We start from the raw sequence: 15387 nt of genomic DNA on the forward strand, positions 1-15387 counted from the left end.
ATGAGATTTTACATTTCTCTCTTTTTAATTTTATCTTATTAGATTCAGCCCAGTGCTCTATCCTGTCAAGGTTCTTTTGTGGATACTGACTCTATCATTCAGTGCATTAACTACTCCAGCTTCTTGATTTCTGCAGATGTGATGAACATGTCACCTCTTTATCCAAGTAATTAATAACAAATTGAGAATGTAGGGCGAAGCATGGATCTCTAGGGTACTCTACCATACTAGCCACCTTATTCTGAAATGATTCAGTAGTATACATCTCTCAATCATCTCTTCAAGAATCATGTGAGATAGTTTATCAAAAATTTGCTAAATCCAAAGAAAGGACTGGGAAGTAAATGTGAATCACAACATAGTATTTTCACTTTTTGTTGTTGTTTGCTAGTTTGTTTTTTCTTTCTCATTTTCTCTCTTTTTGACCTGATGTTTCTTGTGCAGCATGATAAATATGGAAATATGTTTAGAAGAATTGTATTACTTGTGGTCCAAAGGAGGAGTGAGATGGAGGGAGGAGAAAGAGGGAGAAAAATGTGGAATATAAGATTTCACAAGGATGAATGTTGAAAACTATGTATGCATGTATTTTGAAAAATAAAAAGCTCTTAAAGAAAAAAAAGTTTTTTTAAAATCTAGATAAACTATATCCATAGCCTTTTCTTCATCTCCTAGTTAGTCGCAGAAATGGAAATGAGGTTAGTCTGTCATGACTTGATCTTAGTAAAACCAGAGTATTTTTGTAATCATTGCTTCCTTGTTCAATTGTCTTTTGAGTGATTTCTTCTAGAATTTCATCAGAAATCTGCTGAGGTTTCTTCCAGTTTTCAAATTCTGTGGTTCTCTGATGAATGTAATTAAGTTTGTGATCACCACTTTCCCTGTCACTGTCTTCCACCACACACACACACACACACACACACACACACACACACACACACGATTTTTGATGTTATATATAATTCTTTCCTAAAAAACTCAGACATCCCTGAGTTAGAAGGATAATCTTGCTTGCATGGACATTTCCACATGAAACTTCCATTTGTATCAACTAATCACAAGCATTCTGAAGAATAATGTTTGAGATGGAAAGGACCTTCCTCGTCATTTTCCTTCCACAAAATGTAGGAACATGGAGGAGACATTATGAGGTATTTTGCAAGTGATAGTATTTTGCAGCTTTCAGGATTAAATATAAATTGTTCGTTGCCTTTTAAAATCCTTCATCACCAACCTTTTTATACTTTATGCCCCACTCTATTCTGTGTGATTTAGTGACAATGGTCTTCTGGCTGTTAATTGCATATGACATGCCTGTCTCCCTACTCTGGCAATTTCACTGGTAAGTCTCTACTTTCTCAGTTAAAATTCTCTTTTCTGAAAGAAGGTTTTTTCTCCTTAATGTTAGTTCCTTTAAGTTGAGATTACCCTCAATTTATCTTCTCTTTTTCCCTGTCTCTCTCTACACACACACACAAAGACATGCAAACATTTCATTTAGTAGTTTAGTAATATAGTCACAGAAATGAAAAGAATGAGCCATGACCAGACTGTCTTTTGTAAAAAAAAAAAAAAAAAAAAGTCTAAGTCTTTGTTAAAAAAAAAAAAAAAAAAGCCTTCCCCGCTCCCCAATTAAGACAAGGGTATCCAATAGGCTATGTAAGTACTTAAATCAATCAGTTCATCAGTAAGCACTTACTATGTGGGGGATACTGTGGTTACAAAGGCAAAAGTTGTCCTCAAGCAACTTATGTTCCATTGGAGAGACTTGTTACATATTCATTGAATGAATGATAAAAACCAAGTGATATTTTTTGTTTAGTACTGATCCATTAGTAGATTTGTGCTGAACAACTAACAGCATTGCTTTTCTATTTACTATCCTTCAAAAGTTGTTAAATAAAATTTGTTTTTGCTCTTTTTTTTTGCCTCTGTGGTTCAAGAACTATATAGATACATTAAACTTCTCAAGAGATTTCTACTTAAATATCTGTCTTTCCCCAAATCCCGGCCCTCAAGAGATTGAGCTGAGAGAGCAATATGCAATTTTTGTGGTTTTTTTTCTCTTCACTGGGTGTCTTGTAGCCTTTGGCTCTAATTGCCTTTTCCTGGTAGAGGGTCATTTTTATTCTGAGACTAATAATCAGAACATCCCAAGATATTCTGCTACATTGTTTCTCTGCAGGGAAGTTTACTGCTTCTCCACTAAAGTCTTGCTCTACTCTAAAATTTGTTTCTGCTCTTTTTTGAGCTCTCAAAGGGTATGCCCATGAGATGCAAACCTTGATGGGGTCAACAGTCCCAAAGGACTTTAAGAATAGTCCCTTTCATATCTGTATCCAAGAAACAATCTAGCTAAGTACAGGTGCTGACCACCTTTTTAGGCCAAAAGCAACTCATAAAAACCATTTTGTGGAGCATGTGCATCAGTTGCCACTTGAGGGATACCCACACCAATGGACTTAACACTTAACGGCTATTTTGTGATATTGTTGTCTGTTTACAATATGAGTTGTAACAGTGGGCTTATGTTACAGGTGAGATGAGCGAAAGCCGGGCCAAGAGAATTCGAATAAAAGAAGTGGATGGCTGGACATTGAGGATGCTCATCGACTATGTTTACACTGCTGAGATCCAAGTCACTGAAGAAAATGTGCAGGTAAGAACAGATACATTATGATAGATAGGGTTTTTTTAGATGACAGGGAAAGAAGAGTTCTCTGAACTAAGGCATATCTTCCACCGCCTACAAAATGTTCCTCTTCTGACAGAGTTAGAGAATTTGTTGCACAAAACTTAACTTCTGAGTGATGTGAGGGATGATTATACCCTTGTGGTACTGTTTTTGATCATATCTTTAAGGGCTCTCAGAACAGAGTTGTAAACATTCGGCTTCTTTGTGGGCTTCTTATTCTTTTCCTGAAAGTACCTGTCATATTTATCAATAACTACTGATAGCTGCTGTTCATATTCTTTATTTCGTGGAAAAATGGAGACAAAGGAGTTGTTCTTCATTATCAGTTAGCCTCTCCTCTGCATACTTGACAATATTATGTTCATTGTCTTTTAGGGTACAGCTAAATTAGCACTATTTAGAAAAGTGAAATTTTGAGTTAGATTCTCAAGAAACTTTCTTTGAATTCTACTTGCACCCACTAGATATCATGAATTCTGTTATTTTTTTTCCCCTGGAAGATAGTACAATTTAAATGTCAGCTTTCGGAAATTGAAACCTTTACAGTTTGGGAAATTGCAGGATATTATAGATGATTCCATATAAGGACTTGGAACTAGGGTAGTCTTCCCTCATCTGCCTCACAGACCTTCTTCAGTCCCAATCTGAAGAATTCCTCTCCCTGGGATAAAGTGATCAGAGAGATTTGATCCGTGATTCTAGAACAGAAGTGTCGATTTTTTGCCTGATTCACATATAGGACAAGAGATTGCAGCCTTTAGCTAAAACAATAAATGCAATATATATTAACAATAGATTTGCTATATTGTCTGAGGAAGATCATGGAAGCTTGGTCTGAAATTAATATATAGTGAATAGTGAGGAAAAAGCCATACAACAGAAAGTCATCTTCTATACTTTGTGTGTGATACAGTCTGACTGAAGGGACCTGTCCATCTTTTACTCTATAGAAAGACCTTTTTTATAGGACATTTATCATCAACCTTGTTTTGACATACATGATCAATTTACTGTCTCTTTACAATTAACTCCCATTGATGTCTTATTTTAAGGCAATCATTTCCAACAAGCCATTAAGTCTCACTTTGGCAGATTTTTGATGTACTGCTTTTTCTCTGCCAATTTACTTTTTTTCTTCATCCCTCCCTACCCTGTAGCTAGCCCTCTACTGATACATTCATTACTTAACTGATTTCCTTGATTCATGAACTAGGCCATAAGGGTAACAGCTGTGAGAATGATTTGACCATAAATGAGCACCCTGTGTAAGCAGACCTCCTGAAGGTTGTTTGTAATCAGGACTAAACCTACTAGGAACTAGGAGAACGCCTCTAGTGTTGCTTTTAATAACCATCACGTTCTTTCCATCCTGAGCTCTTAGTCACGACTGCCTTTCAGAAAACCACTTGCCGTCCTAATTTGCCTTTTTAAGTGTCTGCTGCTTAAACCTCCCAGTAATACACTGAAAAGGTTCTGTTTGGAAGATGTGGTAAATGTCTCTTAGAATTGTATCTACCACCACCACCATCCTTTTGTTCTCTTTAGCAAAAAATGTAGCTGTGGATTTAAAGTCTTGAAATAAAAGGACTTATTTTGGGGAAATCTTTGTGGTACCATGGGAAACATCAGGCCACATGGTATTGTAGGCAAGACTTCTTAAACTGTTGGTCGTGACCCCATATAGGGTCTTATAACAATATGGGGGTCACAAAATTATGATTTGTTTTCAGAAAATGTTTGCTTTCTATACATGTTTTATATTCTTATATACCTGGGGTTGCATAAAAATTTCTCAGGTAAAAAGGGGTCGTGGGTGGAAAAAGATTAAGAAGTCCTGGTCAAGTGTATAAAGAGCCAGCCCAAATCCTAGGCTTACTTCATTTAAGTGACAGTTTAACTCCAGGATTCTGGGAATGTCACAACTTTCCAGTGCTCAAGAATTATATATATATATATATAATATTATATATAATAATAATTTAATAATATATATATATATATACATACATATATATATATATATATATATATAAAAGATTATAAATTTTAGAATTTTGGGGTCAGGTTGATGGGTCAGGGATAAAGTAGTAGATTTGAAATCAGGAAAATCTCAGACATTTACTAACTGTGTGACTCTGGGCAAGCCATTTAACTTTGTATTTGTCTCAGTTGCTTTATCTGTAAAATGGGGATAATAATAGCACCTTTCTCTCAGGATTTCTATGGGAAAAAATGAAATAATATTTGTTGTAATGGGCTGAGGCTTTCCCCTTAACCTGAATTCCTGACTCCGACTGATTTTAAATACGCGGTCATTACAATTTGTGAAAAGCTTTGTAATCTTAAAGCGCTACATAAATGTTTGCTATTATTCTTAATATTATTGTTTATTTTTGTTCAGTCATTTTTCAATTGTGTCCAAATTTTTGTGACCTCATCTGAGGGTTTCCTGACAAAGATACTAGAATTTCCTTCTCCAGCTGATTTTATAAATGAGGAAACTAAGGCAAACAGGATGAAATGACTTGCCTGGGATTATACAGCTGACAGATGTCTGAGGCTGGATTTGAATTCAGGTCTTCCTGGCACTCTACCTATTGTGCCAGCTAGCTGCCCCTTGCAAACCTTAAAGTACTATGTGAATATTGATTATTAATATTATTATTAGTTGCAGACAAAGTGCCAATCTTTGTTGTTAGAAGAAATTTCTTGATCTAGAATTTCCATATGTCAATGAAAGTCACAGGTAGCAACCTAAATCTCAGTGTCTTTAACTCAAAAATGTAGGACTTGACTTAGATGACTTCTGAGGTGCTTTCTGTGATTCTGTGGATAAATAGGACCCTTCATCTATGATCCTATAGACATACTGTCCTGGCTGTAGTTGTGACTTTCTTTTATACATCTGCCCCTATAAGTTCTCTAACAACCAAATAAAATTCTAACAAAAATAGATAACTGGGATTGGCTGCTTATTTATATTCCATCCTATTTCCAAAATATTCTTTTTCTCTGTTGAGTATTCCATTATTGTTACTCCATTCCTTACCCAGCAGGACTACTTTAACAATCCCTTATTTTCATATTGTGGGGAAGATGAGTCAGGAGAGAAAAGCCCTTTTAGAGATTTCAGTTTTGCTGAGCATAGACTTGGACCAAACTACATATGTGGGAATTTGAAACTGAGGAAGACCTGTCAGTCATTCTTGAGCAGGCAGGTAAAAATAAAGTAAGCAAAATTGCATCTGGGCATTTCTATAATTTGAGAGGTTTTCCTGATGAATGTGGTGGGCTTTCTCTATTTAAAGAGTCGAACTCTTGTCATGTAATCTATGTATATATAACACACATAATTATGTAATGTGTGAGGATGTTGTGCTCTGTATTCTCCAAGTGGACCTGTGCTGTTCTAATAGTTGATTATCATAGCCAAAGCTGTGTTTGCCTTGTGCCATTGACCTTGGGGATGAGTTAGACGATAAAAAAAAAAAAGGTTACATGTTTATAGCAAACTATTAAAAAAGTCAGAATGCTATTACCAAGAAGTGATAATTTTAATCACTTATTAGAGTAAATAACTCTTGGTTCTGATAACTTTCTTTGTCAGTGAGGGGCAAGTTGTATTACCAGTGAATTAGAATTTATGGTTGTCTTTTTTTTTCTTCACTTGTCCCAGACATGTCTGAGACTCCATGATCCCATTTGGGGTTTTCTTGGCAAAGATATTGGGTAGTTTACCATTTCCTTCTTCAGCTCATCTTACAGATGAGGAAACTGAGACAAAAAGGGTTAAGTAACTTGCTCATGGTTACACAGCTAGTAAGTCTTCTTGATTTCTGGTCTGGTACTATATCCACTGTGCCTCCTGGCTGCTCAATTCAAAAAACAAATTTCATGATAAATTGGAAAATGCAAATTCTATAATTTTCTTTGAGTGTATCTTGAGAGATGGTTGAATCAATCAATCATGTTTTTCCTTATTTAGGAAATATATATTTTTCTCAATAGTATTTTATTTCTTCTAATACATGTAATTTTCATATTTTGGGGAAGAAGAGTCAGGAGAGAAAAGCCCTTTTAGAGATTTCAGTCTTGGCTGAGCACAGACTTGGACCAAACTATGTGGGAATTTGAATTTAGGAGGTTTTCATTTTTGTTAGGCTTTGTGCTCTTAATTTTTTTTCTCCCTCCCTTACCTTCCCTCTCCCCAAGAGAAGCAATCTGAAATTGGTTAAATATGTTTAGTAGGAATATATTTTGAAGATAGATAAATCTATAAATCTTTATATCAACTATAGAGTTAGATGTAGGTTAACTTTTTGGAAGGTCTTAAAAGATCTAAAATTGCCTGATTTTTCTTCTCTCTCATTTGCTGTTTTATTGTAGCATTAATTTAAATTTTCTTATGTTTTGTAATCTCTGTTCTACAAAACATAAGAAAATTTAAATTAATGCTACATTAATTAATTAATGCTCCTAATCTCTGTTCTAGGCTATACTCAGTACTAGTAGAACTCTTCACTTGAAGTTAATGTGTAGGGATTAAGGTCCTGTAACAGCAAATGATTAGTGTATTTTGTGTGTAAATGTTTCTGTTCTCAACTCGGTGATCTATTTGTTCCATTGATTGCTGCTGTCCTTATTAGCAGATTTTTGCCCTCCTTTGTTTGGGTAATGGTTTTAAATAGAAAAGTCAACATAGACATACATAGGAGTAGGGATAAGAATTGAACCAATGATTTTATAGGAAAATAAAAGGTTTAATTTCTTCATTACTTTGTATGCAATAGTTTTATAGTTTATGCAAAATCCTGATGGGCCCATAGACTTACCCTCAACAATAAATAAGACTAGCTCTTACTCTAATATTAAAAGGAAGAAGAAAAGAGTAGGAGATATTTCTCGGATATTCTGAATAGTAGCAAAATGGAGTTAGGGGATAGTTCTAAGTGGTTCAGTCTTATTCATTCAGCATGCATTATACAGTGTTTGGGTAGAAAGTTTAAATAACATGGTCTCTGCCCTCAGAGCAGATTATTTTAGAATCTATTCTGATGCAAATGCAGATAAATATCATGTCACCTATATATTGCATAAATTGGAGAAGTCCAAAGCAAATTTATGAGAGCTAGAGGATGAGGGACAGATAAAACCACATGGAAAAGAAAAGATTTAAGTTGAACTTTAAAGGATGGTTGCCTCTGTGATGAAGGAGGTCCAGTGTAGAGTCTTTGTTGAATGGATTTCACAAGGTCCTTCAGATGTTCTTGTTTGTGAATGATATAATGCTAATTGCTTTAAGCCCCAAGATATTACAGAATTTTCTGGAAGAAATCTATAATCATTCCAAGGAATTTGGCCTGACTATCTACATAGAAAAGAACATGTGGATGAAGAATGTGTATGGCTTAGATTTCATCATGCATTTGAATAAATACTCTGTAGACCTATGTATGGAATAGACAATACAGATGCACTCTAGCATTGCAACAGAGGAAGAAAGTGGGCTGACTTGCTTTTGGGAAAATTGCAAAGCAATTTAACTGACCCCGCAATTCCCGTGAAAAACAGATGTCCATTTTTTTTTTTTTTAAATTGGTGTTGCTGTATGGAAGAGATACCTGAAATACTACTGCCTTCAAAGAACTAAAAATTATGCTTGGGGCAGTTAGGATAGATAGGAGCTTTTGTTGTTCTTTAGTCTTTTCAGTTATGTCCGTCATTCATGATCCCATTTGCGGTTTCTTGGCAAGATACTGGAATAGTTTGCCATTTTCCTTTCCAGCTCATTTTACAAATGAGGTAATTAAGGCAAAATGACTTTGTCCAGGGTCACACCACAAATAAATATCTGAAGCTGCATTTGAACTCAGGTCCTCCTGACTCCAGGGCCATTGCTCTATCCGCTGCACCATCTAGCTACCCCCATGCATCCGTTTCTATTAAGGTCTTAAAAGATTTGTATTGAAGGGTATTTAAAAGATGGTTAAATATCCAACAGATAGAGCCATTCCAGTACCTAACGTGCCCTGTTGCTCCATATCAATAGACTTTGGCTAGTAATCACTATTGTAGTCACTATGTTTATAATTCATATATATATATGACCCACCCTCTACTACCAGCCATTGCATACACTATTTTCCCACTTTCAGGAATTAATCACAATGGGTTCCAGTCACTGTAGAAATCATTTTAGCAGTGCACATAAGCCCAAACAGACATTGTTCATTAGATATAAATTTATTGGTTGCACATGAGTTTGTACAATTTGTATGTGTTTTCTGACCCTTCTACCAGGTTGTGTTTAGGAAGGTACATGCTTTTCTAGTTTACCCAAAAAAATCCCCAGCAAGTCCCTAATAAATATTATTTATTGTTATTATTAATATAAAATTTAAAAATAATATTATTGAGTTATTATTAAAAATAAAAATAAACTAGCTTGAACTTCAGGAATAAATGGCTATAAAATAAAATAGAAAATATTGTGAACTTAGCCAGTAGAGACTGAGTTCTAGGGCAAGAATAGAGGTAAGTTACAAAACCATTATAGGAAAGCCCTAAGAAAATTCATTTGCTTCATTATGTCCAGTACATGTCCAAAACCTATAAGAAGAATTGTTCACTAGATTTCCCTGTTTACTTCTGGTTTATTGGGCACAGAAAAAATAATGAGGCCTCGGGATTTAATGTCATTTATTTAAATGTGTGTACATTTATACACATACACACACACACACATATATATATAATATACATACACACGTGTGTGAGTGTGTTTGTATGTATGTTTATGGAGGAAGGAAGGAATAGACAGAGACAGAGTGAGAGAGAATTAGTTTTGTGTTCCAATTTGACCTAAGAGATTTTGAGCTATCTAGTTCTTTTGAGCCTAGAGTGGTCAGGAAAAATTGAGTTCTTGAATTTATAACTTATTAGTTTAAAAGTAATACTGAGAATGTCATGGTGAGGTGATTTTAAAAAAATTAAGCCATATCTGAGGTTTAATTGATGTAAAGAACACTCTGTTCAGATTATTCTTTTATCTGTACAAATAGGCAACTGTTCCATATCCCATAGTCTTAGTGACTTGCCTGAGACTGAAAGGTTGAGTGAGTTAACCAGTTAGCAAGCATCTGCTAAGCACTAAGAGTGTCCCTGCCATGTGGGGTACAAAGAAAGGCAAAAACGTCTCCCCTCCTCAGGGGCTAAGGACATAAAAGTTGTTGTGTCCCACACACCAACCCCAAATAAAGTACCTAACAATATGCTCTATGACTGGTGCTTTTATCAGACCCCTTTGCTTGAGTCACAAACTCAGTTGAGCCTTCCTCCCATGGCCATCTCTTTAACTTTCTAAAGTATCCCCCTCTAGCTACTACTGCCCTATGTTAGAATATAAGTTATCCTGTTAGAAGTTCCTTTAGGACAGGTATTCTCTTTGCTTCTATATTTGTATTCCCGGATCTTGGCACAAAGCTTATCAGGTAGAAAGTGTTTAATAAAGGCTTTTCACGAATATTTCTGATAACTCTTGTATTCTGAATTTGGATAGATATTTAGAGGCAAGAATAAAAGATTCTAATTTTGCTGCTAATGTGCTCCCAACTAGCCGTTCGCTGGACATGGACAATGTATAAAGGCTTCATTCTCTTTTCAGATTAGAAGGTTAAACTGTATCCTTGATTATTAGGAGCTACTTTTCACTGACTTGTGTGCACTCATTTGAAAAAACTGAAATCTCTACATATAAGAATTCTCAAGAGTTTTATTTTATTATTTCTTAAATCTCTTGTACTATATTTAGTAAAAGAGGGAAGGTGAAGAAGTAGAATTCATGAAGGAGTTAGCTTTGGAAAAGGAAGTAACAATTACCAACAAATATTTCATTATACAAAGAAGAAAAAGACTATGATTAAGCTTGGATACACACACACACACACACACACACACACACACACAATCACACACATATATGTATGTAAACATACCTACATATGCATATATATTATTATAGATATACATGATTATAGATATCTAACATAAATAGCTATAATCATACACATATACATATACATTCATATATAATAAGGTACTAAATACTTGTTTGTCTTCTGCTTCTCTGAAGGTGGATAATACCTTCCTTCCTAAGTCTGTCTTTCCATAGTTTCTAAATCCGCCAACTCATCATTTCCTACACCATAGAAATATTCCAATCTTATATTTTCTAGCTATTTTAATCTATAGCAATATTGATTACACTAGTTCCCTTATTTTTCTCTTTTAATTAAATCTATTTTAACTTTGGATACATTTGTGATTTTTTAACTTTGTTTCTATTTATTTTTAACATTCATTTTTTAAAAATTTAGAATTCTAAATTCTTCTCTTCCCAACCTTTCCCTTCCCTGCCTATAGAATAGACAAACAATATATTAATTATATATTTAAAAGAATATTGAACACAATAGAAATTAGATTTGTTTTTTAAAATTTTGTCTTTGTGTCCTCAAGTCTCTCATCCCTAGTAATTTTTCCCCCTGAGGCAATTGGGGTTAAGTGACTTGCCCTGGATCACACAGCTAGTAAGTGTTAAGTGTCTGAGACCAAATTTGAACTTAGGTCTTCTTGACGTCAGGGCTAGTGCTCCATGTACTGTGCCACCTAGTTACCAGCCATACAAAAATTTTTTATGTGATTTCCTCATCCCTTGCAGCGCTTTTTTCCTGTAACCACATCTTGTTGCTGTTATGCACTTATCTGTGCATGTGAAATCTCCCCCATTAGAATATAAGCTCCTTGAGGGCAGGGATTTTTACTTCATTCTTTATATCTCCAGCATTTAGCTCAGAGTCTGGCACGTAGGAGGCTCTTTGGTTAATTGACTGATTTGTTTGAATTGAAAAATAGCCCCTTTGCTTAAAGAACTGTAGGAATAAAATACATACAGAAATATATGTGTTTGAAGAAAAACCAGAGAGAGAGAGGCAGAGAGACTCATTGTAGGGATAAAATACATGCAGAAATATGTGTTTGAAGAAAAAATTAGAGAGATTGCAACAGATATTGTAGGGATAAAATACATACAGAAAATATGTGTGCTTGAAGAAAAATTAAAGACAGAGAGATTCATATTGTATTGTAGGAATAAAATATATACAGAAATATGAGTTTGAAGAAACATTAGAGAGACTCATGTTGTATTGTAGGGATAAAATACATGCAGAAATATGTGTGCTTGAAGAAAAATTAGAGAGACAGAGACAGAGAGATTCATATTGTATTTGGAGGGATAAAATATATACAGAACTATGTGTTTGAAGAAAAATTAGAGAGAGAGACTCATATTGTAGGCATAAAATACAGACAAAAATATGCATGTTTGAAGAAAAATTATAGAGAGACAGAGAAAGAGAGGGATGGGAGGGTGTGTGAGGTCATTACTAACTGGAAGGAATTGAAGGATTTGTGGAGGAGGTGGTGGCTGAGCTGAACCTTGAAAAAAGAGAGTTTAAGAGATAAAAATGTCAAGAAGGATGAGTGCCTTTGATATATGGGAGTATGTGGATATAAAGATGGGAGTGTAGAGTCTTTATGAAAGGGATACTTGATGATGACTAAAACTGTAATTTCACAAGCAGAGGAAACTCCCAGGTGAAGAAATGCCTTCATCCATGCAGGTCAGCATTTTTGTCACTTGGAGTCTTAAGAGTGGCGTAGAGACTTGGGAAGTCAGTTCATATGTGAAGAAATACCTTCATCCATGCAGGTCAGCATCTTTGTCACTTGGAGTCTTAAGAGTGGAGTAAAGACTTAGGAAGTCAGTTCATATGTGAAGAAATACCTTCATCCACGCAGGTCAGCATCTTTGTCACTTGGAGTCTTAAGAGTGGCATAGAGACTTGGGAAGTCAGTTCATGTGTCAGATGACAAGACATTTATATAAAATAAAATAAATAGCAGATGCACAATGGATAGAAAGTTAGACTTGGAATTAGGAAAATCCAAATTCAGATTCTTCCTCTGACTCTTACTAGCCATGTCACCACAGGCAAATTATTTAATTTTTGCTGTCTCAGTTTCTTTATCTGCAAAATAGAGATAATAATAGAACCTTCTTCCTAGGTTTCTTCTATGAGGGAATATTTGTAAACACTTTACAAACCTTAAAGCACTATATAAATGTTATCTATTATTATTATTATTTCAGAAAGGTAGATTGACAAGGGCTTTTTCTGTACAGCCAGTGAAGCAAGTTAAGGGAGCTGTCCTGAAGAATGTTAATTTAGTAGTTACCTCGAGGATGGATTAGAGAGAGTGGAGACTTGGAAGCAGGGGGAGATCATTTAATTAAGAGGTTGATACCATAGTCTAAGAGCTTTTGCCCCTGATTTAGGGTAGTGTTTATATGAGTGGGGAGAAGGCAGGTACAAAAAAGAAGTAGAATTTTCAAGACTAGGCAGCTCATTGGATGCAGAAAAATATGACCTGCTTCTTTAATTTACATCTTAACTTTTTGGAGAAACGACCATTGGTAATTTATGTCATACATGCCTGGCAATATTCTTTTAATCAGAATATTTAATCAAAATCTTAGAGATGCTACATAAGAGATATTGTGTTTGCATGCGGAAGAACTGAACAGATGGAAAAGTTATTATTAACTCAACCTGCAAAATGTGTGGGGGAGGGTGAGGGGGAGAAGGAGGAAACCAGTTCAAGTCCATTAGATCACTAACTGGTTTGTAAAGCCAGAAACTTCTTGGGAAGTCAGTTTATTAGAAACAAAAATAAGAATCAAATAAAATCAGAAGCCAAACATTTTGTTTTGGACTTGTCACATTTTAGGTAGATGCAAACTGTAGAGACATCACTAATTACAGTTCTGTGTTGTTTTAAATCATTAAAATGGGAAATCATGGAAGAAGTCCTAGCAATTATGTCAGCTTCAGTGGCTCCCCAGAGACTCTAGGTTAAATACAGGCTCCTCAGGTTGACTTTCAGAGCCCTTTGTCATTTGGATTCTAGCCTATTTCCAAGGTTATTTCATTCACACCATTTCCCTTCATGCATTGTGTTCCAACCAGACTGACTTCCATGCTCTTTCTTTGACTCCCATGAGTCTCAACATAGCTGTCCATGAGCCTTTTCATAACTTGTTCCCTTTCCCTTTTCTAAGGTGTATTTTTTTCCTCACTTCCACCTATTAGAATCACTTACTTTTATCAAAGCCCCAGCCTAGCTGTGTCACATTCCAAGGCTTTCTCATACCTTCTGTTTATTAGTATACTTTTCTTCCTCAAATAATTTTCTGTTTACTTATCCCTCAACATTCAATAGAATGTGAACTCCTTGAAGGGAATTTTCATTTTTTGTCTTGGTATTTCCCCAGTTCCTAAAGCAGTAACCGACATATATACATATATATATGTGTGTGTATATATATATATATATATATATATATATACATATACATACATACATACATACATACATATACACATATATATGTATATCAGAACTTTATAGGGATTTTATAAAATTTATCAGAAAATCATTCTTTTAATCAGAATATTTAATCAAAACTTCATAGATGCTACTTAATTCAACCTGCAAAGTGTGTAGAGGAGGGGAACAGGGAGAAAAAGGAACCCACTTCAGGACCACTAGATAAGTGATAAGAAAGCCAGAAAGTTTCTGCTCTCAGGGAGCTTACATTCTAATGGAGGAAACAGCACATGTACCTATAAGTCTACACATAATATCAACAAAATGAATTCAGTGTGGTTATGGGAGAGAGGGATCTACCAGGGGATCAGGCACTGGGCTAAGTGCTTTACAGTTATAATCTTATTTGATCTTCACAATTACCCTGAGAGATAACTGCTATTATTATCCACATTTTATGAATCAGGAACACTGAAGCAAATAGGTTAAGTATCTTGCTTCAGGGTCACATAGCTAGTAAGTGTCTTGAGGCCACATTTGAATTTAGGACTTCCTAACTCCAAGTCCTGTACTCCGTCCACTATACCATTTTCTGCCTCATCTTTAAAAGAAGTGACTGCTTTGTTTAATGCAGTGATTGTAACAAACCGCATGAACCTGAGTGCTGAGTTTGAGAAGTCAGATAACAATAGGATTTTTTTTAAATAAGTTTTTATTGATGTCCTTTTTTTTTAAACATCAGCTCAGTTTTCTCTAAGTATCCCTTCCCCCTTGCCATTCCATACAACAAATAGTAGTTTTTTAAAGAAAAAAGAAGAAAAAGAAGAAAAAATCCATATAACAAATCAACACATTGATTTGTTCCATGTACAATAGCTGGGGATCTTCCATCTCCTTAAAGGACTGATTTGGGAGCATCTTTCCATATCTCTTATTTTGAGACATGCTTATTCTTTTTAGCAATAGGTTTTAAAAATCAGGCATTCAGTTAATATCTGTTAATTGACTTCTAGATGTCCAGCACTGTGGAAATCACTGGAGTCTTTTGTGTTCATTATCCTCTCATAGCAACTGTTTGAAATCTGTACAATAATATTCCCATTATGTCAAACCTTTTCTCCTCCTTCTCCTCCTCTTCCTCCTCCTTCTTCTTCTTTCTTCTTCTTTTTTACTGAGGCAATTGGGGTTAAGTGACTTGCCCAGGGTCACACAGCCAGGAAGTAGTAAGTATCTGAGACCAG

General features: G+C 35.1%; 1 protein-coding gene across 3 annotated transcripts in view; it reads left to right on the forward strand.

Moving 5' to 3' along the window:
* The window catches only part of KLHL2 (kelch like family member 2), a 128970-nt gene that overhangs the window by 44385 nt on the left and 69198 nt on the right, over positions 1–15387 (forward strand). For all 3 annotated transcript variants that reach the window (XM_051963770.1, XM_051963772.1, XM_051963771.1), the window contains exon 4: positions 2538–2659. In XM_051963770.1, coding sequence (XP_051819730.1) covers positions 2538–2659 — 122 coding nt within the window. The remainder of the gene's footprint in view (positions 1–2537; positions 2660–15387) is intronic.

This window comes from Antechinus flavipes, chromosome 6 (genome assembly GCF_016432865.1).
Source record: "Antechinus flavipes isolate AdamAnt ecotype Samford, QLD, Australia chromosome 6, AdamAnt_v2, whole genome shotgun sequence".
Lineage (NCBI taxonomy): Eukaryota > Metazoa > Chordata > Mammalia > Dasyuromorphia > Dasyuridae > Antechinus > Antechinus flavipes.